The sequence below is a fragment of the Oncorhynchus nerka genome, linkage group LG21, assembly GCF_034236695.1.
Source record: "Oncorhynchus nerka isolate Pitt River linkage group LG21, Oner_Uvic_2.0, whole genome shotgun sequence".
NCBI classification, from domain to species: domain Eukaryota; kingdom Metazoa; phylum Chordata; class Actinopteri; order Salmoniformes; family Salmonidae; genus Oncorhynchus; species Oncorhynchus nerka.
The window spans coordinates 2,185,506-2,213,446 of NC_088416.1; the positions used below are offsets into that span (position 1 = coordinate 2,185,506).

The following is a 27,941-nucleotide window of genomic DNA, read 5'->3' on the forward strand; positions in this document are numbered from 1 at the left end:
TGTACACCACAGGTTTTTAAAATGAGCCTTTAAACTACTAGTACCTGTTTGATGGTTGTAGCCATCAATTGTCATTAACAAACAAACATATTATATTAAGAAACTTCACATTCCACTACTATAGGCTACTTATCGTAATGAAAGATATCAGCAAAATGTCTGTCGATCATTTTCGGTTCATCATCCCAGCTCTAGTGTGTGTGTGTGTGGTCCTACACTAGCTGCGTGCAGCGGTCAAATAACCTCTCTCTATGTCCTAACTCGATAAACTAGTCCTCTAATTCGTTAAATATAGGCTAAAGTGGTGCCCGGTTGTAAAATAAGTTACAATGGTTTGACAGTCACTTACTTTTATAACTGAAAATGGGGACCCTAAAATAGATGAGCCCTAAATGCATATTATCTCATGACAGGAAAGAAGCCTTTGGCCGTGCATGCTGGTTAGCTGGCCTTAACGGTAGACAATGGCAGTGGGCAGGAATGCCAGCTTCACGTGAGTGAGATAAACAGCCGCTTGTGCAACGTTTAACTTCACCAAAGAGACGTTGTGTGTGTGTGCGCGCGTGCGGCTTAATTGCATTTATTTCATTCGGTTACATAACCTATGGACATTACAGCGCCACTAAAGCTGTCACTTTTCTGTCACTGTGTCACTGTTGGGTCTATCTGAGTTCACTGGCACTCTGGCATCTGTAAGGAAGTCTGTAAGCGAAGTCCCTCACAACAACAGCATTGAACTGTTACTACCTGGTTGTTTTGAGAGGGGTTGATACATTTATGTACATCTAACAATACTTTTTTTGTTGAAATGTCGGGCTTAGTTAAACAAGCTTTGCAGATAAAAAAACAAACATCAGCAACCTTTACAGAAAGATTATCTTTGCGGAGAGGTTGAAACCATACAATGAAACAATCCACTCTAACACCCTTTGTTAGTCTCACAGAGAAGAGTCTGTTAGACTTAGATAAACTCTTTCACGGTAGGTTGAATGTACTGTTTCCATAAGATAAGGCTACTGGTGGTACACAAATCTGCCTGATTGTCACACGCTGTGGTCTGCCTAAGCTAGGGATTCACTGTTAGAGATAGACTACATAGAAATAGAATCACTGTGCTCTTGAGGGGATTTACCCGTTCTAGTAAATCTATTTCTACGCCGCCTGCACCTAAAAGTTTAGATGCACTATTGTAAAGTGGCTGTTCCACTGGATGTCTTAAGGTGAACGCACCAATTTGTAAGTCGCTCTGGATAAGAGCGTCTGCTAAATGACTTAAATGTAAATGTAAAAGTGAATCCCTCAGTCAGACCAGTGGCGACAATCCGGTAATGGTAGGCTAGTACGGGAGGCCGGCCCACACATTCAGTCTATTTGAGGCCCAGTCATCAGGTCAAAGTGGGCTGTCCCCCACCGTCACTCTTTGTCAATAGTGGGGAGAAGAGTACTCGCACACTTGGGCAACATTTATGACTCCCACTCACATTCACCTCCGTGCTAATAGCCCCAGAACACCTTGGTCTATTTGCAGAAGGAGGGCCTGAACTGTACACCTAGAGTTTGACCGTTTTAACCTGTTCATAGGGGGACTGTATAACAAGGAGAACTCTACCCATTACTTCAAGATTCCGCTTTGTACTCAATGCTGAGAATACAGTAGGTCCTTCTTAGGCCTACTCACATTCCAGACGATTGTTATCAGTTAGCCTAGAGAGACCTCGGCTGTAAGCTACAGCTTAGTGTCAGTAGTAGGTCTACCTCACATCCAGTGCACTGACATTGTAATCGTATCATCCATATTAGGTAATTGGCTATTTCTGATGAAATTCTTCTGAGTTAAAGCAGTGAATGGGTTCCGTTCTCCTTATTCCTGATAGAAAGCATAGCCCCTATTCACAAACCGTCTCAGAGTTAGGAGCGCAGATCTAGGATCAGGTCCCTCCGGTCCATACAATCACATTCATTATCACCTAAAAGGCCAAACTGATCCTAGTACACTATGACTCTTTGCGAATACAGGCTCGAGCCTTAGTACTGTACAGTAGCCTAGCTCCAGTGGCTTAGGGCCTGGGAGGCACTGAGTTTGTTGCTGTTTCCACCTGATGGATTGTTCTGGATGTTTGAGGGCTAGAGCAAACAACTCCCTCCAACCAACACGGGCACCACAAACAACAACAACAATAACAGAGAATGATGCAGAATGGCAACAATAATTTTTGCAACACGTCAGAAATTGAATGGCAAGGAAGCAAAGAGAGTGGGCTCTTTTTGTTTCTGGGCTGGAGTTGGAATAGCATTATGTAAGCGGGCTAGGCCAGAGCGCAGGCTAGTACACTTTGAGTCACGACACAGAATGCATCGTATGTCTGCCGCCGGGCTTAACTCGCAGTGGAAGCTGGTTCAGTATGGAGCTGCAGCAAGGTAATGGCAAAATATTGGATCATTTCTGAATGTATTATGGTCTATTTCCGAGGTCCGTGACGATAGCAGTATCATAATAGCTGTGTTCAAATACCCATATTAACATACTGTATACTACGTACTTAATGAGTGTATATACTACATACTATTAGTTATATTTAGTATACTGTAAAGACTGTATCCTTTCAGTTGAGTGTACTAGTGCTTTGCCTGTCTACCGGAAGTTGATGCTGTTGCTATGCAACTTCTTGCTAGCTTGTTAGCATAACAAATGACTAGCTAGGTCTTTTACGATTTCGGGTGTGTTCATAATTTCAATCTGGAGCGTTTGTAAATTCAGAGCGTTTCGCTCTTGGAGCGTTCAGAGCGCACACACTGGACTCTCTGGTTGAGGAGTAAAGGTTGATCTGAGCGTTCTGACCTCACAACGGCAGTCAAGCGCCCAAGCTAACTGGCTAACGTTAGCTAGCTTTTTAGCTACTTCCAGACACAAATGAGGTGTAATTTTACTCTAGGGTGACCAGATGTCCCCGTTCACCGGGGACAGTCCCCATTTTTTTGGTTGTCTGTCCTCGGCTGGAGCTGTCCCCGGAAATGACCCCGTTATTTAACTGTGCGTTAAAAACAGACTGCAAAGTGAAATATTTTACTTGGCAAGAAAGACTGGGCAGCAGAGCCTACCGGTTAATGTCTCAATCGCATTGTGCTTGTTTAGGCCAACGGGGGGGCTGCTCGCTATAGCAGCTTCATTCACTCTTATTCTTCTACTAACTACTTGCTCGCGATAGTTGTAGAGAAAACTGCTGTGGAAAACTCGGCCAGAAGCTAGCAAGTATCAAGTGAATCCACAACATCCCCACAAACGTCTTTTCAAGCCAGGTAAGTTACACTCGTTTGAGATACTAGCTAGTGATTTATGTCACAATTTATTATATAGATAGATGATCTGCTCTAAGGTTTTATATAGGTTATGCTAGCTATGTAGACTAGGTTAGCTAGCTAGGTTAGCTAGCTATTGTTATGGTAGCTAGGTTAAAAAAGGTTCACATGTAAACATGCAGTGGCTGGGCTATTTTGAAAATGTGATTGTATTAAATGAATGCACAATTTTATTCTGATAATATTTTTGTAGATTACAATTTGAGTGGTTTGGCATTATAATAAGTAGTGTGAAAATGTATTTAGAAATGTTCATGGATAGCATTAGCAGTGGGGAGGAAGGAGAGGAGGAAGACTGCATAGGAAAGAAGAGTGAAGGAGACAGAGGAGGAAAGGTGAAGATATGATTACAGAGCCTGCCAATTTATTATTCCAAACAATGTTTTTGAGATTAAATACAAACATGAGGCAAGCAATGGGAATCTGTTAAACTACTTTGGTTATCTAATAGTATGCTATTTATTAATACAGATTGGAGAGGAAGGAGAAGGAAAAATGAAGGGAGTAAAAAGAGTGAAGCAAGGAGAGTGTAGAAGAGTGAGGTGGAAAGGAAGACGAGTGAAGAAAAGAGGAGAGATTGGAGGAGAATGAAAAAGTTAAGAGTAATTAAGAGTGGCACAAGGAGAGTGAAGAAGACCAGACAGAGGAGATGCAATGACTCTTTCCAAGAAACGGAAATGCACTTTTTATGATAAACATGATGAGAGAATTTCCATTTACCGTACTACGCTCAGGTCAAGACGACAGAATGGTTCACTGCATCCTCTCTTTCAATTGGCAGCCGGGGAAGAACGGCAGTGGTAGAACATCAGCAGACGAAAAAGCATAAAGCCTCTCTGATTGGCCGTGTTGGTATGCCCTCTGTCACCACATTCTTCAAGAAGGTAGAGCCTTCCCAAGAAGAATATGATTTAGCTGTGCAGGAGGGTGTCTTTGCATACCACACTATGCAACACAATCATAGTTACAGATCTATGGACTGCACAGCACAACTGACACGGAAGCTTTACGAGCCAAAGTTTACATATGCTAGGACAAAATGTGACGCCATAGTGAGTAGCGTGTTAGCACCATGGGCAACTACTTTGGTAACACAGGACCTAGACCAGGTTGAATTTTTGTCCCTGTCCATTGATGCCTCCAATCATAGACATGTAAAGCTGCTGCCAATAGTAGTCAGATATTGTAAGATATATGGTGGCAACACATCTGTGGAAACATGCTTGATTTTGTTGAATTGAATGGAGAAACAGCAGAGGAAATTGCAGCTGAGGTCCTGGTGATCATCCACAAATGTAACCTGAAACATTCTCTGACGGCAGAATAGGCTGGGGAGGGTCAATGTCCATACCAAAGTTAATAATGCTCTGCAGCGGGAGGTGATTGGCTTAGGTTTTCCTGCCCACATCATTCATAACACGGCCAGAACAGCTTTGGATATGATGTTGAGTTCCTGCTCACAAAGATATTTGAATATGTTCATATTTTCACCGTCAGAGTAGAAAGACTGAAGGGCTTTTGTGAGTTTGTTGGCCAGGAGTACCATAACGTTTTAGGACACAGCAATGTTCGCTGGATGTCCCTGCTCCCTGCTCTAGAAAGAGTGCTGAAAACGTATGTGCCATTCAAATCCTTTTTTATTTATTTCTGAAGACTAATGCACTGTTGTCCTACGAACAATGTTCGAAGATCCACTGACTGAACTTTGGCTGGACTTTGTCCATGGAAACTTGACCGTATTCAGTGACACGATCAAGATGCTTGGAGGCCAGGACCACTGTGCTGTGGAGTCCACTGCAATTCTGAGAAACATTGAGGCAAAATTGACCAAGTTGTTGGACTTCTGAGAGAGCTAGAGGAAAATGGAACCATGTTTAAAGAGATCTTTCTCAAAACATTCCAATCATTCTTCACTACGGCTGTGAACTACTTGCAGGCATTGGGGAAAGCACACAGATAATGTAAAAGATTTACATTGTCTCCTTTTAAAAAGGCAACCTCAGCGTGAAGAGATCCAGAAGGCAGCAGGCACACTGCAGGGAAAATGCCCCAATGTGACCATCAATGAGGATGCATTGTGTGACGAAGTTACTGGCCTGCAAGAGTTCCTAAAGGGGGGATCGCTTAAAGAATGGAAAACATCTGAGACACCGCTTAGTCAGAGATGGAGCTCGGTGGTTACCCACTTCAAAGAGAACGACATCCCACACACTAACCTGGCTAGATTAGCGTCTGTTGTCATGTGCTTACCTGGAAGTAATGCACCAGTCGAGAGAGTGTTCTCCCAAATGAATGATCTATGGACAGCAGCAAGAAATAGGTTCACTGTTCCTACCATCAAGGCCATGCTTATTGTGAAGACAAACTTTAACCTCCCCTGCCAGGAGTTCATGGAGAAGCTGGCCAAACACACAGCAATCCTGAATAAGATGCATTCTTCTGAGAAATATACAGATTAGGTTGGTATAAGTATATTATGTAGTTACCAATCTCATCAGCATCTTTTTTCTTTTATGTTAAGTATTTCACACATACTATTGTCTGTTTTTTCATTTTTGCTCATGTTCTCTTCTACTCTTACCACAGAACGGCTGTTCAGATCGGACAGTTCTGTCTTGTCTGTAGTGTTTCTGTAATACAGTTGTTTTCTCTATCCCAGTGTGCCTGTTAGACTAAATACATGAAACCTGAATTTTGTACCTCTTTTTTATTTAATAGACAATAACATTGGATATTTTAATTATTTATTGACCGCCGAACTGGAAATGTCCCCGGTTTTCATTTCAGAAATCTGGTCACCTTATTTTACTCGCCCTATCAGAGCTGGTTATCCAGAGCGTTGGTGACTGTAACTGTGCGGCTGGCAACATTTTAATTACGCTTTTTTTAAGCCAACGTTTGACACCGGCCATATTCAATGGGTGTTGAGCGTTCATAAATTCATCAGTTATTCTGCGCTCTTGCACACTCAGACTAGAGTGCTCTGAAATCGGAGTAGATAGACAGAATTAGCAATGCCGTTGAGAATGCACAATGACTAAACCACATAGCTAAGAATGAAGTGAATAATCATGTCAATAAACATTGAGTAGTTAGTTATATAGCATATAGTTAATATACTGCCTGGCAAATTCGATGTTAGTAGCCAACTAACTTTAGGACGGTAGCTAGCTTACATACTGCAGTGATGCTATGAGGTTCGTAAGGTTAGCTAACTGTCAGCCAACAACGTGAAATGTAACTTATTTTAAAAGTCATTACTTTATTACATTGCTCAACATTTTCTTAACATTTGTCTTAATTAGTGAAAGCAATGAATTTGTATCCTTTCTCGTTGTACTTTAGCTGCATATTTTCCACCATTTTTTTCCAAATCTGAAAACGTTGTGAAGCCACGCCCATTTTGCATGATGGGCCCTAAAAGCTCGGAAATAGTGTCCACTGCTTGTATACTTCGTATTTTGGTGATTTTTTTTTTTTTAGTATGACTTCCGGAACTTTTGGCATATATTAACTATATCCATACTATGATCAGTAAGCATACTACATATTCAATTTAAGTCACAAATAGTACATTAGTGTGGTTAGTATGAGTATTCGATCATAGTGCATATGTTTTCCATGGTAAAAATGAAAACACAAAGCAGACAATTATTTGCTCCTTTAAAAACCTGCTGTATTTAAAATATTGTGTTCTATAGCTTGGAAAATATATTAATGTGACTTGATGGCAACATGTCTGTTACCAACAATAGGACTTTTTTTTCGTAAAGAAGTTAAATCTGTTTATTTATTTTGCCATAATACTAACGAGTAGATACTGGTATCGTTCCGGACCTACTATTTCCCTGAGTAGTGTAAGGGTGTTGTGGAAATGAGGATTGTGTCATAGATGTTGATTTGATTGTTTCGGAGCAAAGAAAAACCGGTTTGTGGAATGCCTGTCAACATGTTTTCAATCTCATTAACAGATATGTAGTTGTTGAACTGGATTTACTAGTTGTATGAAACATTTTTTTTTAAATGGCTAGATGAATTATGTTGTTTTGTGTGTGAAAACATCTGGAGACCTTTTTTGAATACCAACATATTTATAAAGAAATTGCGAATTTCTATGTGCAGCCTAATCTTTTTTTATACAAGTTACTTTGCGGTATAAGTTGTTTTGTGGTAGCTGCCTGGTCTGCCACTGGAGCTGCCTGGCCTGGCCTGCCACTGGAGATGGCTGGATCAGAAAGTGTCAGGCAGGAAATGTCAACAATGCCGACCACTCCGGCCATGCAGACCCCCCTACCGTGCCTTCAGATTTAACACCGGGAACAGTTGAGCTAGTTGAGGTGCCACCGTAAACATGCTGTCTATGCAGAATGGAGAGTCATGTTCTTTAGGTACCAAACGGACTGAAACAGGGATGGTACGTGTCCAATAAGAAACGCTCATTTTTGTTGTCCATTGCTAAATGTTTTGCTATAGTGTGCACTTGTGAACCTACCCTGTAGGAAGCAATGCACTGTCTAAGGGCTAATAATGCATTTTAAAAGATTAAAAAGCTCAAGACAGCGAGTCTACCTGTCTAATACTCAAATTCCTATGTTTTTAAGACATGTGGGAACGTGCCTTGTAAGGCTAGAGAAAATAGGAGCTTACTGACTTCATTGTCTGTGCCAGATTGTTTCTAATATCTGTTTAGAGGCCATGCATATCAATTGTAGATGTTTGTTAGGCAATATTTCAAAACATCACTGGATGGCTAACATGTGATTTAATCCCAAAAATACCTCTGCTCATTCTTCTTCTGTGAGAGGCAATTTATCCTAATGTTCTCCTTGCACACAGAGGTAGAACTCTCTTGTATAGTGGGGCAAAAAAGTATTTAGTCAGCCACCAATTGTGCAAGTTCTCCCACTTAAAAATATGAGAGAGTGTAGGATTTCTAATGAATTTATTTGCAAATTATAGTGGAAAATAAGTATTTGGTCAATAACAAAAGTTTATCTAAATACTTTGTTATATACCCTTTGTTGGCAATGACAGAGGTCAAACGTTTTCTGTAAGTCTTCACAAGGTTTTCACACACTGTTGCTGGTATTTTGGCCCATTCTTCCATGCAGATCTCCTCTAGAGCAGTGATGTTTTGGGGCTGTTGCTGGGCAAAACGGACTTTCAACCCCCTCCAAAGATGTTCTATGGGGTTGAGATCTGGAGACTGGCTCGGCCACTCCAGGACTTTGAAATGCTTCTTACGAAGCCACACCTTCATTGCCCGGGCGGTGTGTTTGGGATCATTGTCATGCTGAAAGACCCAGCCACGTTTCATCTTCAATGCCCTTGCTGATGGAAGGAGGTTTTCACCCAAAATCTCACGATACATGGCCCCATTCATTCTTTCCTTTACACGGATCAGTCATCCTGGTCCCTTTGCAGAAAAACAGCCCCAAAGCATGATGTTTCCACCCCCATGCTTCACAGTAGGTATGGTGTTCTTTGTCCTCCAAACACGACAAGTAGAGTTTTTACCAAAAGTTCTATTTTGGTTTCATCTGACCATATGACATTCTCCCAATCTTCTTCTGGATCATCCAAATGCTCTCTAGCAAACTTCAGACAGGCCTGGACATGTACTGGCTTAAGCAGGGGGACACGTCTGAACACTGCAGGATTTGAGTCCCTGGCGGTGTAGTGTGTTACTGATGGTAGGCTTTGCTACTTTGGTCCCAGCTCTCTGCAGGTCATTCACTAGTTCCCCCCCCCCCGTGTGGTTCTGGGATTTTTGTTCACTGTTCTTGTGATCATTTTGACCCCACGGGGTGAGATCTTGCGTGGAGCCCCAGATCGAGGGAGATTATCAGTGGTCTTGTATGTCTTCCATTTCCTAATAATTGCTCCCACAGTTGATTTCTTCAAACCAAGCTGCTTACCTATTGCAGATTCAGTCTTCCAGCCTGGTGCAGGTCTACAATTTTATTTCTGGTGTCCTTTGACAGCTCTTTGCTCTTGGCCATAGTGGAGTTTGGAGTGTGACTGTTTGAGGTTGTGGACAGGTGTATTTTATACTGATAACAAGTTCAAACAGGTGCCATTAATACAGGTAACGAGTGGAGGACAGAGGAGCCTCTTACAAGAAGAAGTTACAGGTCTGTGAGAGCCAGAAATCTTGCTTGTTTGTAGGTGACCAAATACTTATTTTCCACCATAATTTGCAAATAAATTCATAAAAAATCCTACAATGTGATTTTCTGGATTTTTTTTTTTCTCATTTTGTCTGTTGAAGTGTAACTATGATGAAAATTACAGGCCTCATCTTTTTAGTGGGAAAACTTGCACAATTGGTGGCTGACTAAATACTTTTTTGCCCCACTGTATGTCTCTCAAAATCACTCTTCTGATTCTATCCTTCTGTTTCCTCCCTTTTTTTAGAGTTTTTGTAAACAGAAGCTTGGCCATGGAGAAGATTAAATGTTTTGGCTTCGATATGGATTACACTCTAGCCGGTAAGTGCACTACAGTCGCTGCCCTGGCCGTCAACACTTCTTTACTGTGTGTGTGTGTGTGTGTGTGTGTGTGTGTGTGTGTGGGCGCCCTCAGCCCACCTTCACTACTTTACAATGTAGGCTCAACTCTAGTTTGGTTGGCATAGCAACTAGTCGTCGGCCATATTGATTTCTCTTTCAGTGTTTGTTGACAAAGTACACCGGGTCAGAACAGGGGCTCACATGTCATTCGATAAGCCCAGACCAGACTCACTGGGGACTAGGGGTGGTGGGTAGAAGGGCAGGGGAGGTGTAGGTTTCTTGGGGTACAGCGATGATGGAAAAAGGTGATGAGTTCTTCAGAAGGATACTGTAACTGAGGAAAACGCGTTTAGATGTCAGTTTAGATGTGTTTTTAGTCTCTTCTGTCATTGGAATATGCAAACAACAAAACTCTTTGACCTCAAGTGAATGGCTAAGACTATCCTCACTTTCTAAATATTAACACTAGTACAGTTTCTCTGTATTTCAGTAAGTAATAGTAAAAAATATATATTTTTAAAAGTAGCACTAATTCTCTAATAGTTTTCTAAGTGACAATAGGTTGTCTGTAACCTGACTGTCAACCACATCAATGCTAAAGTCAGTTAGGGGACATCACTTGACACAATGTCTAGATGATGGCGTTGACATGTGTCCGTGCCCGATTGTAACCGCAAGGCGCGCCGGAACCCTAGATGAGGTTCTCCCCAGTGACCGGCAGGAGGCTGAGGTGTCGCTGTGTCGTGCTCTGGGCCAGGGAGGCCACAGCCCGTTCCTGCGGTCACAACTCGAGCGTTGAGTGAAGCCATACGATAGCCCTGGCATCTTGTAAACATCATCACTTGGTTATGGGCCGTCCCATATAAAGAGGCTACATGTCAACAGTTGAGCGTCTGTAAAATCTGCCCTCAGATGATGGAAATGGGATATGGGCCGTGTGTTTGCGAGTACAAGCGATCCCCTTTCCCTACAGATGACCCCCTCCTCAAAGTCACACACACACACACTGTATTTATAGATGAATTACCAACCCTCCATTTAGCTGAGTCACTGAAGCACGTTTAGCTAGCTAGATAGCGTCTTGACCCATGTTGATAGGACTTGACGCCTGAGGAGTCAGACCCCTCACTGGGAAGACTTCTCACGGCAGCAGGTAGGCTATACATTGGTTTCTGTTTCTAGTGAGGATTTAAAGAGGGCTGTTAGGAGTTTTGTTTTCATACAACATGGTTACATGTACAACAAATCCTCTGACTGTAAATAGATCATAACCGTACAGTCGTCCTATACGTTCGTAGTAGGACCGTGATCTCTGGTCAGTGTTGGACCATGTTCCTCTATGATATATAGGCCTTCTGTCAATAGCTTTGTGTCACACAGAGGAGATCAAATGTCCTCCATGTCACTACGATACAGTATTTCCACATCAAGATTACGATGCCTGATAAAAGCAAAGGGCATTAGTTGAACCATGCCCTTCGATGATGGGTCATCCGTTATTAACTGTGGTTTATATCAAAGGTCGTGAAATCATCCACTGATGACAGCTCTATGTGGCCTAACACTCCCTGCCCACTCGCCTCTGGCACATTACCGTGGTAACTAGATGCCCCCGGCGACGCTGGCTGACACATCTGTCCTCGACGACTCGCTGTTCTGAAAACACAACATAGAGAGGCTTCACTGTACTGTAGTTCAAATGACACACACACACTGTTCTGAAAACAACCTAGTGAGAGACTCCACTGTTCTGAGAAGCTCAAATGACACTGGAGCCACACTGTCGACCTGTTAGTTCTATAGGGCACGGGGTTATCTTTCACTGTTCTATTGTAGCATGGTGATTAGCCTGAAAGCCATTCGTTTTGGAATAAGCTAGACTATGCTATGCTAACTCTTAGCCTTTGGCAGAGCGGAGCCCAAGCTACTAACAGTGCTCATGTTAATTTATGTTATTTTGACAAGGTGTTGCTGTCTAATAAAGATATTGCTGTCTGAGTGACAGCGATGTCTGGACCCACCTCCGATACAGCTATATAATTACTTGGGCCTATAATTAGCAACCAGGAAGTTGTACAGAAGACACTTCATATGTCATAAGCTATGGCTACGATCCATACGGCACACTATTCCCGATACAGTACACTTTTTTTTGACCTGGTGCCGTAGGGCTCTGGTCAAAATTAGTGCACTTTATTGGGAATAGGGTGCCATTTGGGATGAAAGCTGTTTATTGTATCTGTATATAGCACAGTCTAGTCCAATAGATTTACAGGTCTACAACCATGTTTTAGTTAGAGTTAAGTTGTTTACCCTTAGGTGAGGGGTATAGCTTACATAAATTCTACCCTACTCACTCTCTCACACACACACACACAATTTGTTTACTCATAGGTGAGGGGTATAGCTTACATAAATTCTACCTCACTCACTCACTCACTCACTCTCTCACTCTCTCACATACACACACACACACACACACGATTTGTTTACTCATAGCTGAGGGGTATAGCTTACATAAATTCTACCCTACTCACTCACTCACTCACACGATTTGTTTACTCATAGGTGAGGGGTATACCTTACATTTGGGACGAAAGTGACACTGGAAAGTAGTAAATTATAGCTTGGTATCATAAACACACACTAAGCTTGGGGATCCATTAAATCCTCCTCTCCTGATGCAGTCGTTGACCGATAATTATACCCCTTAAGGTGAGTGTGACCAGGCTAGAGTTTACAGCCCTCCAGGGTCACTTTCGTCCCAAATGTAAGGTATACCCCTCACCTATGAGTAAACAAATCAACTATTTCAACTTAAACATGGTCCCAGACCAGTAAATCGAATGGACTAGACCAGGGATGGGCCACTGGCGGGCCACGGAACAATTTCACCCCCCAAGAGTTAGAATAATAGAATACACAAGGTGCATTTTGAAATGTCAGGGATTTTTTTTTTTATAGATTGGTAAATTAGTCTAGCGTTTACCTATTTAAACTTGTAGTAACCATGACCAAATTAGCGACCGGGTTGGGGCCAGTTATCATATTAAAAACTGCAAACATTTCTGTTCGCCCCATGGAAAAATGTGCAGAATTGCAGGAATTAAAAAAATGTATAAAAAAATGTTTGCTGTCACGGGGGGGGGGTGGGCGCTGAAATGTTTTGCTCGCAAGTTGGGGGTGTGGATGTAGGTACGCAGACCCACTGCAGCCCCTCATGAGTTTTTTTTTTTTTTTTTTTTTTGTGACCCCCACTTCCATCAACGTTTCCTATCCCTGGACTAGACTGTGCTATATATACAGACATAAATAGGCTGTGTGTGTTTCCACGCCTGTGTGTGTTTAAGCTAAAGCTCTCTGAAGGTCACAGCAGTGGACAGTGCAGAGAGAGAGAGAGAACTCTGCTCATCACCGGCCAACCAAAGAGAGAGCTGATCGGGAAGGTGGCGGAGGGGAAAATACTCTTAAAATAGGTTTCTTTGTATCAGCCACAGAGCTTAGGGAAATGGAGGCAGGGATGAGGGGAGGAAAGGTGGGAGGGGCTATTTGTATGGAGGAGTCTGGCCCAGGACTGTGCGACTCTTCGAGGCTGCAGCACTGGGCATGATGCCCACCACTCCTCTGCTTCGCTAGCTAGCCAGGGACACTGGAACACCCCAGGGGATTTGAACTCACCAGAGAGGGAGAGAGAGAACACACAATTGGGCAAATGTGCGCACACACATTACTCCAAGATGGGTATTCACACTCCTTTGTCTGTATCTCTCTCTATGTCTGTCTCTCTGTCTGTCCTGTCTGTCCATCTGTGTGTGCACGCGCGCTAACTCAGTAAGACACATTTGCCCAGGCCTATTCCTTCCACGTTTGGGGTCTCAGCGCTAGCTAGCCTATCCCCACATCGTCCTTCCTGCTCCCTCTAAGCATCAGCCAAGTCCTCCCCTCCTGCAGCCTGACTGGACCTAATGTGGAAAAACACCCTTTATATGAATACCATCTGACAGAGCCTTCTTCCAATGTCAGTTAGCATTCTCATCGGCTGATAGGCCCCTCTGGCCCAGGCCTGGACATTGTATCCCTCTCTACTTTTCCCCTTCACCCATGGCTTGGCTCGCCAGGCCTGGGGGTGTGTTCATTAGGCACCAAACAGACAAAACAGGTGGGGTCTAAATGGACCTGCCCAATAAGAAAGGCTTATTATCCTTTTCCGTTGCAAAACCGTGTGAACTGTTTTCTGTCACGTGCCCTAATGAACAGGGCCCTAGAGATGCCTAGTTGTTTGGTGTCTGAATGTCATCGTCTCCACGGGCCTCATTAGTATCAGAGTCCAGAGTTGAGCTATGGATCCTGTTTCTCCACGGATTAGATCCTAGGGTATTCAGGCTCCTGTGTGTGTGTGCCCGAGCATGTGCGCGTGTGCACTTTCGGGGGAGTGGGGCTAGGCTATGTTATTACCAACAGTATCCCAGATACCCTGACGGTTAGAGTTATTTAAAAAATACTTGTCTCACGTTGCATCACCATCATGTCACGTTGCGGTAGCTGACATGCTGTTATCTAGTCGAGGTGAATGGGTCCACATTGGCTGGTTGAGGATACATGGGAGGCTGCTATTTACAGAGTGGTCCCTTCGCAAACAGGCCATTAGACTTGACTTCCCCGTACGTCCTTCTCCTAAATGTATGGTGTCAGTGTAATTACGTGCCTGTTTAGGCATCGGGGAGTGCTGCTGTGTGACTCTGTGTAGTCGACACCGGCTTGTGTTAAATGCTAACATCTGTGTTCCTATTCTCCAGTGTACAAGTCTCCAGAGTACGAGTCCCTGGGCTTTGAGCTGACCGTGGAGCGCCTGGTCCACATCGGTTACCCCCAGGAGCTGCTCAGCTTCGTCTACGACCCCGCCTTCCCCACCAGGTGACCACCAATCACATCGTACCGTTAATGTTGTTGCCATGGTGATATACTGCTATATATATGTTATTTTAAACTGGAAAACGCTTTGATGTCAATGGGGCACCAGCTGTACTTTATTACCAGGTACCTATTACCTATCACATCATGGTTGCCATGTTGTTGCCATGGTGAGGATGTTTTAATGCTATTTTTATACCTGGCTGCGTGGGTTTCTAATTTGGTCCTGGTTGTAGCTAGGTAGATTGTCTGATGGGCTTTTAAAGATCACGTGTCAACCATTTGTCGATATTCTAACTGACTGAATGATGTTGTTTCTCTGTGTTTCTTCAGAGGCCTGGTGTTTGACACCCTGTATGGGAACCTGTTAAAGGTGGACGCCTACGGCAACATCCTGGTCTGTGTCCACGGTTTCAATTTCCTACGAGGGTAAATGGTGAACCCCACGCTCTCCTAACCTTCTCGCAGTGTCCTCCCTACGTCCCCTTGTCCCCGGATCATTGAGCGGGGTTTTGAAGGTTAGATCCCGGTCTACCTGCCAAGACATTCTCCTGACGTTGCATTTTCTTTTTCTCTTCTCTCCCCAGACCTGAAATACGGGAGCTATACCCGAACAAGTTCATCCAGCGCGACGATACTGAACGTTTCTATATCCTCAACACTCTCTTCAACTTACCAGGTAGAAGGAGGAGAGATTCTGTCCATGCCAGAGCCATTCAATTATTTCAAAATGTGTTTATCTCCATCTAGATTCAACTGTCAATCATAAGAGGGACAAGCCCAGACATGCCCTCCATTTTGTCTGAGCACAGTTTGAGGCAAGGCCATGGAGTTCAACTCAACTTTATTGACACTCGATTGATTTTACAGTACAGTTTCCCTCTCTCTCCAGAGACCTACCTCTTTGCCTGCCTCGTGGACTTCTTCTCAAACTGTGACAGATATGCAAGGTAAGGAATCCCTAGTCACACTACCCACCTTATTTGTCTTGTGCGTTATATACAAGTAATTCCTGGATATGACATGGCAACATTTGATAAGCCAATTAGACAACATGACAACAGGGTAGGTCCATATCTCCAATAAGAATCCTCCAATAAGGAAGTACTTTAGCCCTAACCCTGGTAAGCCAGTGGTTGAGTAATAGGACCACCCTTTTATTGTGTCATAAACAAGATACTTTATTAGGATTACTCAGCTCTCTGAATGATTATTGGTCTTCCATACTAATCATTCCACGAATGCATGCAGTAACTTAATTCCAGATTTTCAGATTTCATTACTTTTATTAATTAAAGGAATCTGTAATGACTAATCATCTGGCATGATGTAATATCATGTCTATCGTCTCGATATAATTATACAATAATTTGTTAGCGATAGTTTTAATGAGTTCTTTGTGTGATGATGTGATCTGCAATGGAATGGCTGCATGTCTTCTCCTCTGAAATGAGTTGTTGGTCTTTTAGGGGGAGATTGCTTTCCTGTTTGGCTGGAAACCACCTCAAACAAGGGAAGACTATCCCATTTAAAAGCAAAACAAAAACAAAACAAAAAAATGTAGTGAAAATGGCTACTAGCATTTAAAAGCAAAGCTCTCTGTCTGGCCTTGGCCTGTCCACTGGCTCTGTGTGTCCCTCTCCTCCCCCCTTACCTCAGCTGTGAGACTGGCTTTAAAGATGGCGACCTCTTCATGTCCTTCAAGAGCATGTTCCAGGACATCCGCGACGCCGTCGACTGGGTCCACTTCAAGGTAGCGTGATGAGGAAGTCTATCACAATGCAATCATTTGTTCACTTCAATTCACTTCACTTCCATTTCAAGGTATTGAAGTGATTATCTTGATCTTGAAGCAGTCATTTACTGTTTGTCGTCATGCTAATGGTATGTACCCTGAAAATGACATTGGTTTACACTGAGTGTCATTATAAAGAAGACATTTTATGTGATGTATAGATGCGTGCTTGTTATTTTTCTACGTATTTCAACCCATTTACCGGTAGTCCTGTCTTCCAGGGCACCCTGAAGGAAAAGACAGTAGAGAACCTTGAAAAGTACGTAGTGAGAGACGTAAGTACACACATTAACATTTTACCAGCCCCTTTAGCGCTCGACTTGTCGTATTCCTGCGGGAACACACTGGCACGATGACTTCAAAACCCGACGAGAAGTTAACATTTACTTTACGTCTCTGTATGCCTGTACGAACGCACTGTGTATGACAATGGCTTTGTAATATTTAGTGTTCTCTCCCTCATGAAGGCTAAGCTGCCTCTCCTGCTGAGTAGAATGAATGAAGTAGCCAAGGTGTTCCTCGCCACCAACAGTGACTACAAATACACACACGTGAGTACACAGTACTGACCACGCTAAGTGCCCAGGTCCACTGTTTACACACACACACACACACACACACACAGAGGAATGGACGCTTCACATGCACAGTACACAGTAACAGACACCCTTCAGAGTCCAAAGCAATAGGTACGTCCTTGTTAAACATCCATGCAGAACAACATTTAATAGGCAAAGCAAACGTACACACAGCTTCACAAAACATATCCTGGCAAACTGTCACGTTTGCATATGAAACTGGGGTGACGTGTTTGCGTACTGAACTGGGGCGTTTAGCTGCGGTATCTGTCCCAGTCACAAAGACATTTGAAATGAGATGACTAATAGGCTCGTTATGTTACATTTTCTCACAGAAGATCATGACATACCTGTTTGACTTCCCCCACGGCCCAAAGGTAAGAGAATCATTTCAACATTCATACACGGCATTCTCTCGTAGACGTGAAATCTTGTTAACTTATGTAGATGCATGTAGTTAACTAGAGTCGGTACACATTGACCAGAATCTGTGGTTGTTGCAGCACGGGACGTCCCACCGGCCGTGGCAGTCCTACTTTGACCTGATTCTGGTGGACGCCAGGAAGCCTCTGTTCTTTGGAGAGGGAACGGTGCTCAGACAAGTCGACACAGTGAGTAATTACACCGTCACACCTCTACACTTACGTAGACGGAGAACGGGTTCTGTCAGAACACAGTGCCAAGACTTTTTTGAGTGTGGTAGCCTGGTAGCGTGGTAGCCTGGTAGTGTGGTAGCCTGGTAGCGTGGTAGCCTGGTAGCGTGGTAGCCTGGTAGCGTGGTAGCCTGGTAGCGTGGTAGCCTGGTAGCCTGGTAGCGTGGTAGCCTGGTAGCTAATCGGTCACACACTGTGAAGTACAACTTCTAAAGAATTATAATTTGAATAAGTTGAGGAGACTAATCTGCTCGGCGGAACCCTGGATTGTAAAACAGTCATGGTCAAAACATGTTGATACAACAGTAGCTAAGAGGAGAAGTCTGTCCATAATAAAGTGCTGCTCTGCCTTAACAACACTATCAACAAGGCAGGTCCTACAGGCCCTGGGTTTGACACACCTGGACTACTGTTCAGTCTTCTGGTCAGGTGCCACATAAAGGGACTTAGGAAAATTGCAATTGGCTCAGATCAGGGCAGCATGTCAATCTCTCCTGGCTGAAAGTGGAGCAGAGATTGACTTCATCACTACTTGTCCTTTGGCATGTAGCTCGGACACCCATGCATACCCCACAAGACATGACACCAGAGGTCTCTTCACAGTCCAGAACAGACTATGGGAGGCGCACAGTACTATATAAAGCCATGACTACATGGAACTCTATTCCACATCAAGTAACTGATGCAAGCAGTAAAATTAGATTTCAAAACTGATAAATACACCTTATGAAACAGCAGGGACATAGGCACAGACACATGCATACACACACACATAACATATGCACTATACACACACACACACACACACACACACATAACATATGCACTATACACACACACACATACACACATGGATTTTGTACTGTAGATATGTGGTAGTGGTGGAGTAGGGGCCTGAGGGCACACAGTGTGTTGTGCAATCTGTGAATGTAATGTTTTTAAAATTTTATAAACTGCCTTCATTTTGCTGGACCCCAGGAAGAGTAGCTGCTGCTTTGGCAGGAACTAAATGGGGATCTATAATAAACCCCAGGAAGAGTAGCTGCTGCTTTGGCAGGAACTAATGGGGATCTATAATAAACCCCAGGAAGAGTAGCTGCTGCTTTGGCAGGAACTAAATGGGGATCTATAATAAACCCCAGGAAGAGTAGCTGCTGCTTTGGCAGGAACTAATGGGGATCCATAATGAATACATATACTTGACATTGTTTTGCGGTGAGGCTACTGTTCCATGTGTTCTCTGGTGTTAGACGACAGGGCGGCTGAAGATCGGGACCTACACCGGACCCCTGCACCATGGCATCGTCTACTCTGGAGGTAAGATACCTGGGGACATGCACTGACTCACAGCACAAACCGCCAGACAGCACTGCCAACTTCACAAATCATCTAACTAGCAGAGTACTTCTAAACTAGATGGATCCCAGTTAACCTTTATTTAGCCAGCATAGTCTTCTCAACAACGTTCACTGTTCTCCAGGGAGGTCCGGGTTCCCTAAAAACAAAACAATGGTATGAATCGAAAAACAACGTGGTACAAATCTTTAATCAAACAATAACGTCCAGTAACATCTACATTTCAATATGTCTCTCTCTCTCTCTCGCCCAGGTTCTTCTGACATCGTGTGTGACCTGCTGGGGGCCAAGGGGAAGGACATCGTCTACATCGGAGACCACATCTTCGGGGACATCCTCAAGTCCAAGAAACGCCAGGGCTGGAGGACCTTCCTCGTCATCCCCGAGCTGGCCCAGGAGTTGCATGTCTGGACTGACAAGAGCTGTGAGTCACACACACACACACACACACACACAAACAAAAGGACGGGTGGACATTCCCATGCAAGCAGCCAGACAGACGTGTGCAGACACACAGATACTCGTACATAAAAATGGCTGATGGACACACTGGAGAGCACTGGTCCTCTCTAGCTCAGTTGGTAGAGCATGGTGCTTGCAACGCCAGAATGATGGATTTGGTTCCCGGGACCACCAGTATGTAAAATGTATGCAGCATGACTGCTAAATGGCATACAGTGCGTTCAGAAAGTATTCGTACTCCTTGACTTATACCACATTTTGTTGTTACAGACTGAATTCAACATGGATTCAATATATTTTTTTCTCACCCATCTACACACAAAGCCCCATAATGACTAAGTGAAAACATTTTTATGTTTTAATTTCAAATGAAACTCTGAAATATCTCATTTACATAAGTATTCACACCTCTGAGTCAATACATGTTAGAACCATCTTAGGCAGCGATTACAGCTGTGAGTCTTTCTGGGTAAGTGTCTAAGAGCTTTGCACACCTGGGTTGTACAACATTTTCATATTATTCTTTAAAGAATTGTTTAAGCTCTGTTAAATTGGTTGTTGATCGTTGCTAGACAACCATTTTCAAGTCTTGTCATATTTTTTCAAGCCAGTTGAAGTCAGAACTGTAACTTGGCCACTCAGGACCATTCAATGTCATCTTGGTAAGCAACTCCAGTGTATATTTGGTCTTGTGTTTTAGATTATTGTCCTGCTAAAAGGTGAATTTGTCTCCCAGTGTCTGTTGGAATGCAGACTGAACCAGGTTTTCCTCTAGGATTTTGCCTGTGCTTATCTCTGTATTCTTATGCTAAAAACACTCCCTAGTCCTTGCTGATGACAAGCATACCCATAACAGGATGCAGCCACCACCATGCTTGAAAATATGAAGAGTGGTACTCAGTGACGTGTTGGATTTGCCCCAAATGTAACACTTTGTATTCAGGACGTAAAGTTTATTTTTATTTTTGTGCCTTATGCAAGATGCATATTTTTCAATATTTTTTTCTTCTGTACAGGCTTCCTTCTTTTCACTCTGTCATTTGTTATTATTGTGGAGTAACTACAAAGCTGTTGATTCATCCTCAGTTTTCTCCTTTCACATCATTCTACTCTGTAACTGTTTTAAAGTCATGGTGGCCTCACGGTGAAATCCCTGTGCGGTTTCCTTCCTCGCTGGCAACTGAGTTAGGAAGGACGCCTGTATCTTCGTAGTGACTGGGTGCATTGATACACCATCCAACGTGTAATTAATAGTTTCACCATGCTCAAAGGGATATTCAATGTCTGCTTTTTCATTTTATAGGTGCCATTCTTTGCGAGGCATTGGAAATCCTCCCTGGTCCTTGTGGTTGAATCTGTAGTTGGAATTCACTGCCGACTGAGGGATCTTAACTTATTTAGGCTTGCCATAAGAAAGAAGAAATACAGCTTTTCATTTTTTAAATTAATTTGTAAAAATGTCGTAACATAATTCCACTTTGACATTATGGGAAATTATGTGTAGGCCAGTGACACCAAATCTCAATTTAATCCATTTTAAATTCAGGCTGTAACACAACAAAATGTGGAGAAAGTCCAGGGGTATTAATTAGTCAAGGGGTGTATACTATAGCAGTGACACACACACACACACACATTCATGCACAGGCACACATACACAAATATAACTGTGACGTGTCATTGTAGCTGTAAAATGCCCTCGTAAACCTCTCAACGGCCTGTGAGTGATAGCGTGCCAGGGAGATGGGGAATGAGAAGGGAAGATAGAGGGGGAGAGTGAAAAAGCAACAGATGGAACAAGAGTGAACCAACACCTGTGATTAAGGGCAGTGGTGTAAAGTACTTAAGTAAAAAAAAAAAAAAAACTTTAAAGTACTATTTACGTCGTTTTTTTTGTGGTATCTGTACTTTCTCCACCGCTGATTTAAGGGAGGAGGGAAATATGTTGTGACTGAGACTGACCCTGGCCTCCTTTTTCCTCTTCTGTTGACCCTGGCCTCCTTTTTCCTCTTCTGTCTTACAGCGTTATTTGAGGAATTGCAGGGCCTGGACATTTTCTTGGCAGAGCTCTACAAGTGAGTACTGCACCGTCTACTCCCCTACAACACCCCTCTGCTCGCTCTCTAGGCTGCCTCTGCACCTGGCGTGTGCGTGAACAACTGTTTGAGTGCGTGCGTTGGTGTGTGTCACCGTCGGCTCCGTGTGTGTGTGTGTCCCTTGGGCCAAAGTCTGCAGGGTTTGCCCCATCGGTCTGATGATAACCGGCTTCACAGTCCGACTTCAGCCCATTTAGAAACAGTCATCTATCTATCTTGGCCTGTCCCCTTCCCTCTTGCTCTTTATAATAGTGACTAGCACTGTCTTCTCTCTCTCTCACTTCCAATCCCCTTCTTCTCTCTACCTCTTTGCCCTCTACCCATTCTCATCCATCTCTCCAGGCATCTGGACAGCAGTAGTAATGAGAGACCTGACATCAGTGCTCTCCAGAGAAGGGTCAAGGTACTGATTCTACACGTTTCCATAGCAACTACAGAAACATTATTCAATATGTCCACATGTGTTCCTGAATAGTTACAGGTTTCAGTTTTGTCTTTCAACCAAATCATTCCCAACTGTGGACTTATATGGTCTTACAACCCCTAAGTAAATCCTGAAAATACTATGATCCTCCTCCCGTCCCATCGAAAGCTTAGATATACCGGAACACAAGTCACTGAGTTTCCATTGTCCTCCTCGAGGAATTTAGCATGTTGTATTAGAAACCTCTTTTTTTAGAAGGGGACCTGGCAAGAGGTCAGCAGGAAGTAGTCTGCATGTCAACGTAACACAAGGGCACACTACCATCCATTTAAAAAATATTTGACAATGGTCATCACGTTCTTCCACCAGAGCTTGAAATATTGTCAGAGCGTCTTTTCGGGCTGAGTATCTAAACCCAGTGTTCTTCTCCCCTCCCCAGAAAGTGACCCATGACATGGACATGTGCTACGGCATGATGGGTAGTCTGTTCAGGTCTGGCTCCAGACAGACTCTGTTTGCCTCTCAGGTGATGCGCTATGCTGACCTGTACGCTGCCTCCTTCATCAACCTCCTGTACTATCCCTTCAGCTACCTCTTCAGAGCTGCTCACGTACTGGTGAGCCACTCTATTGAATTCCTTCTGTTGATTCCTGTTAACAGTTTACGGGAAAAAAGGGAGAAATGCAGCATTTACGGAATAAAATGTTGCAGAGAAAATAGTGTAAGATACAGCCCCTTTTCTTTTGCTAATTGGAAAACTGTAATTGTTAGAAATTGATGGTTAAAAATATAGATGCACATGAATCAACATTTCCGGCTAGTTCAATAAAAAATATACAGTACGTGACTCTTAACTTAGACTGAACCCTTACATAGTCTGGCACCCATTTAGCTGAAACACTGACAGGCAGAGTGACATTTGCATTAGAGTTGGTACGTATGAGTTGGTACGTATGAGTTGGTACGTATGAGTAATCTTCTCATTTCAATACAAATGTCTTTACCAGACATAGTATCTGAAACATGCACATCACATACACACAGTGATCAATATTCTGTGTAACAAGTTCAACGCATGGTAATAACATTATTATATTACGTATTGGTGAGCTGAAGAGCTCTGTACTAGCTGCTAGCCAACTGGAAGTGCTCTGGTAGTAGCCTCTCTTCACACTTTCTCTCTCTCTCTGTCTGTTTCTGTCTCTCTCCCCTCCCAGATGCCCCACGAGTCAACGGTGGAGCACGCGCACATCGACACGGACACCGAGTCCCCCCTGGCCACGCGCAACCGCCACTGCACTGAGAGCAAGGACCTGGAGTGCTGTAGCAACAAGAACCGCAGCCAGCTGACCCGGTCCATCAGTGAGATCAAACCCCCCAACATGTTCCCCCAGACCCCCCAGGAGATCACCCACTGCCACGATGAAGATGACGATGAGGAGGAGGAAGAGTAGATGGGAGGAGGTGTGATGGTGTGACCCTAACCAGGCTTGATTCCTTCCTAGGAGGAGGAAGAGAGCGAGAGGAGTGAAAACCATCTTGATTCCTTTCTGAGGTTTCCCTGAGGAGGTTTTAGAGTATAAATACTTCTAGGAAAATATAAACTATAATGTACTCTATAGTCCACAGTAAGAGTCAATGTAGGATACATTGGAATGAGGGGGGAGGGGATATGGACATTGTGGTGTATCTATAGGAGATTTATATAGAGAGAAATGAAGTTACTTTTTATACTAGAGATGTATCAGGATATTAAGCTTTTATGAGTCAGATCAGACAACGGTATGTTACTACAGCACGTTGCCCCGTGCCCACCCCTTTTCAAGTTTTATGTTTTCAATGGTTCTTTTTTTCTATGGATTTTTATGATGAAATGGGAAACGGTTGACTTGAAGTTGGCCAATTTTTTTAATAAAAAAAAAAAGTTGAAGCTAAAACTGTTTTTACGGCATAGGATGTTGTAGCAGACAAATATACATGAATACACACAAGAAGCAAATATTACGAACTCTACTTTTCTCTGTACTGACCTTACACAGTGTCTGGTCATAGAGAATAATTCCCTGTGTGTGTTTACATAGTCTACCATAATGCAGACACCATACCGTAGTTTCAATGTGAAGCACTAAGACGGAATATAGCCTTTGCCAAACAGTATGTACAGTACTGTATAAAAACTCTATATACTGTTTTGCTGTTCTCCTTTTGAAATGAATGAAAGTGTTCTAGCCTTTTGCTGTACTGGTGTTGACGCGTATCGAGCAGCACGGCAATCCAAAAACATGGTCCAAAAAATGTATTTCTCACTGGTTGTTATTTTGGTCTTTTTTTTTTTTGCAGTATAATTCCTCCCGTCGTGACCCTGTATAACACAGCTGGTGTGTGTGTGTGTGTGTGCCCGGCCTTGGCCAATCAAAAGTCCAGTTTGTGTCGTCCTGAGCGACTGTAACCAAGGCATCCATAATTGTACTAATGAACAGTGTGGTGTATGTTTTGGGTTACACAAAGCACAAGTCTGATTGTGGTTAACTAATTGTCAATATTAGCTCTATGACATGAAATGTGCTGTCTATTTAAAGTATGGTGCACATAATGTAATCTGTGATTCTGTGTGGCTAATTTCAACTGACGTTTTGAGATGCATGAAATGTTGTTTCTAGGCAACTGTGCGTACAGGGTATCGATTATGCTGCCTCTGTACAGATGGGGTCTATGGCAACTGTGGACGGTCACATTGGCCTAATGCTATTGAGAGGCTGTGACCCAGTATTACTGTTCTCATACATGATACTGTAAAAAGCAAGACATTCATCATGCAAAATATCATTACATTTTTTTTTTTGTTCTCCTGTAGGATGATATGAGATATCGAAACCTTTATCATTGTTACACTATGTGCAACTAACATGCAGTAGTAGTTTTACCTTTTTTTACTCAGCTTGGAGTTGTTCGTTAGGTGTTCTCTTGAATATTACATTGTAACAGTTTTTATTTTTCATTGCATAGAACTGACATATTCATCCCTACCTAACCATATACCACGTGGTTCCTAGTAATTCTTTGCTGTTAACATAGAGAGTACAGTATGTTATAGGAACAGAACTGGGTTCAAATACTATTTAAAATGTTTCAGAAACTTTAGCCTGCTTGGAGTGCCAGGTGGGCAGAGTTGAACATTTGTGAACATTTTTCTGGTTCCATTGCTCCAGGCAAGCTCAGTCAAGCCCCAATAAAGTATATGAAATGATTTTGAATCGTATTTGAACCCAGGTCTGATGTACAGTAGGCCTTGCTATTGAAAAAGGAAAATCCAGGTTAGCCTGGGTGCTGTGACGTGTGACACTAGGCCTTGAGAATGCACGGGCACCAGACAAGGAACCAACGCCTCGGCGAGAGGGCGTTTGTGTCTGACCGCCCCCAGAGAGGTTAGGGTGGGCCTGGGAAAAGGACAAGGGGTGCCCTCCTGACTGGTGGGAATAGGTTGTAGATTCACCCTAGCAGGCCTATGAAGTGTGGAAGATGAATAAAGGACTAGCTACAGTATTCAGGAGTTTTATTGGTCACAGGGGTAAGAAACACTGCATGATGCAAAGAAGCACCTGATTTTTATTTAACGAGGCAAGTCAGTTAAGAACAAATTCTTATTTTCAATGGCGGCCTAGGAACAATGGGTTAATTGCCTTGTTCAAGGGCAGAACGACAGATTTGTACCTTGTCAGCTCGGGGATTCAAACTTACTAGGTTACTAAGACCAACGCTCTAACCACTAGGCTACCCTGCCGCCCCAATATTTCCCACAAGGGTTTCATTTGCTGTCTCCAAACATGTTCAAACCTTTTAATTTCAAAATGGAAATTGCATTCTTTGATTAGGCCCACAATTCCACTGAAACGTTGAGATACTTTAAAAAATGGGACTGGAAAATGTTACCGACTTGGTTAATGTTGAACTTTCCTGTTTAGCAACGGAAATGCTAAACATTTTCAGTTGTGTGTCCTAATGAACATGACCCAGATATATTTTTTTTATAGGTTATCTGCAATATATGTGTATGCTATGTAAAACATGCGTATCACTTTATTTCTAAGGCATGTAGTTGTGTAGCTAGAGGTTTCGATTGGGCTGATGAAGGGAAGACCAATAGCGGGTCTGTTTGTAACTACTTGCCGAGACAAGTAGTAAAAGGGGGAATGTGGGTTCAACTGGGGATCTTTAAAACAGATTCTCCTCTTACTAAAATTATTACAGAGGAACTATATAGTGGTTCAATATTTTATTACTCTCTGAAAAAAGTATATTTTTAAGTATTGATTTAACTGGAAATACCACAGAAACACCTGAGGCAGCTGTGTTCTTCACCTGGTTGGTTAGTCATTTATTTTGTTGGTCTCATTACTAACGAATTCATAATAAAGCTTGGTCGTTGGGAGGAAAACACTTTACAAGACATTTATTTCTATGCAAAGACTCAGTACAGTGCATTATACGTGTAAACTAACTTACTAAAAGGCTGGCCAGTGTAAGCAAATAGCTTACGTCAAAGTTTGATAACTGTATGGCTAGAACTAGGTTAGGGCTACAACTGATATGTGGAAGAAAAGAACGTGTCCGTCTGTGAGGAAAAAGCTCTGGACACACAAGTTCTACAAGGTCATCTGTGTGGTAACAATTGTACACTTAATAATAATAATAAGATTAGCCTTGCAGACCGATATGCTGAACAATAGGCGATGTTGAAGAGCATGTATTTACCGTGTATCAGACATGGCACCTTACTCAACAACACCTTGGTTTTGCTGTTTATTTGTTTTTTCTAACCAGTGTTTTCAGATTCTTAGTTTACAACGTTGTATATAATATATGCATTTCCATGTTGTTCAAGAAATGTTCCTTAAATTCTTTTTCTTTTTTTCTTGTTTTTAGCATTTTTCTGGTTTCAGACATGTTTTTGTACTATAACGGCTTCAGTGAGTATGTCTGAGCGAGCGAAACATGGCGAACAGGTTAATGCCACCATCCATTTATACAATTTGTCCATTTATACAAAATTTCAACAATTGCAGACCGAGCGTGACAACTATCACGCATTCACTTATTTCTTTGTTTCGTGTATTTTCTTGGATGTTCCTCAGAGCGTTTTGTTTCCAGAATTATTATATAATGTGTACATTGGGGAAATGACATATGTACAATAAAAGCTAATCTTCCATAACAAGTCACTGGGTGTGTGTACTGTCTCCTGTTGTTCTTCTCGCAAAACTATAGTTTTACAATTTTGAGTAAAACAAGTATTTGAATGTAAGAATTATACTTGCATATTACATTTGTCATATTACCTCCCCCTCACAGTTTAAAAGGGTTGACATTTGGGTGTCCAAAACGTGACTCAAAACATGATTCAAGAATAGAATTCCTGTCAAAGTTGGAAGATATAAACACCCCCCCTCCCTCTTTTTTTTTACAATTCTATTTAACTACCAAATAAAATATATCCAGTAATCCCAAATCCATTTCTCTGAGCACCAAATCCCCATTCATGTTACACTGTGTAATAAGATTTGAAAACATTTCATTTCATACATTTACATTGCATACTGTGAGTACATTGAGACTTACTACAACGCAAACATTGTGTGGTTCCAGTTAACAGATGGACATAGGCTACACAACGGGAAATGTATACAGTATAGTGGAAAGAAGTCATGAATAGGTACACAAATAAATGTACATCACTTAATGCTTTGATCCAAGGGTTAAATGTCCACAACCCGTCAATGTGTTTGGCAGATCTGTGTAC

The 27,941-nt window shown here is 42.7% G+C and overlaps 1 protein-coding gene across 4 annotated transcripts in view; it reads left to right on the plus strand.

Moving 5' to 3' along the window:
• Nucleotides 1-27,363, plus strand: part of LOC115120493 (cytosolic purine 5'-nucleotidase-like) — a 32,826-nt gene extending 5,463 nt beyond the window's left edge. The window contains exons 1-17 of one of the 4 annotated variants that reach the window (XM_065006197.1): nucleotides 450-493; nucleotides 9,775-9,848; nucleotides 14,666-14,783; nucleotides 15,114-15,209; nucleotides 15,368-15,459; nucleotides 15,673-15,730; nucleotides 16,440-16,533; nucleotides 16,797-16,850; nucleotides 17,043-17,126; nucleotides 17,489-17,530; nucleotides 17,657-17,764; nucleotides 19,057-19,123; nucleotides 19,416-19,586; nucleotides 21,648-21,699; nucleotides 22,063-22,123; nucleotides 22,584-22,760; nucleotides 23,362-27,363. In XM_065006197.1, the coding sequence (XP_064862269.1) occupies nucleotides 465-493; nucleotides 9,775-9,848; nucleotides 14,666-14,783; nucleotides 15,114-15,209; nucleotides 15,368-15,459; nucleotides 15,673-15,730; nucleotides 16,440-16,533; nucleotides 16,797-16,850; nucleotides 17,043-17,126; nucleotides 17,489-17,530; nucleotides 17,657-17,764; nucleotides 19,057-19,123; nucleotides 19,416-19,586; nucleotides 21,648-21,699; nucleotides 22,063-22,123; nucleotides 22,584-22,760; nucleotides 23,362-23,598 (1,614 nt within the window). In that variant the 5' untranslated portion in view covers nucleotides 450-464 and the 3' untranslated portion in view covers nucleotides 23,599-27,363. Of the gene's footprint in view, nucleotides 1-449; nucleotides 494-2,335; nucleotides 2,419-4,817; nucleotides 5,817-9,774; nucleotides 9,849-14,665; nucleotides 14,784-15,113; nucleotides 15,210-15,367; nucleotides 15,460-15,672; nucleotides 15,731-16,439; nucleotides 16,534-16,796; nucleotides 16,851-17,042; nucleotides 17,127-17,488; nucleotides 17,531-17,656; nucleotides 17,765-19,056; nucleotides 19,124-19,415; nucleotides 19,587-21,647; nucleotides 21,700-22,062; nucleotides 22,124-22,583; nucleotides 22,761-23,361 lie in introns of those variants that run through there. The other 3 variants (XM_065006195.1, XM_065006198.1, XM_065006196.1) reach the window with 3 other exon arrangements.
• Nucleotides 27,364-27,941: the final 578 nt, after the last annotated feature.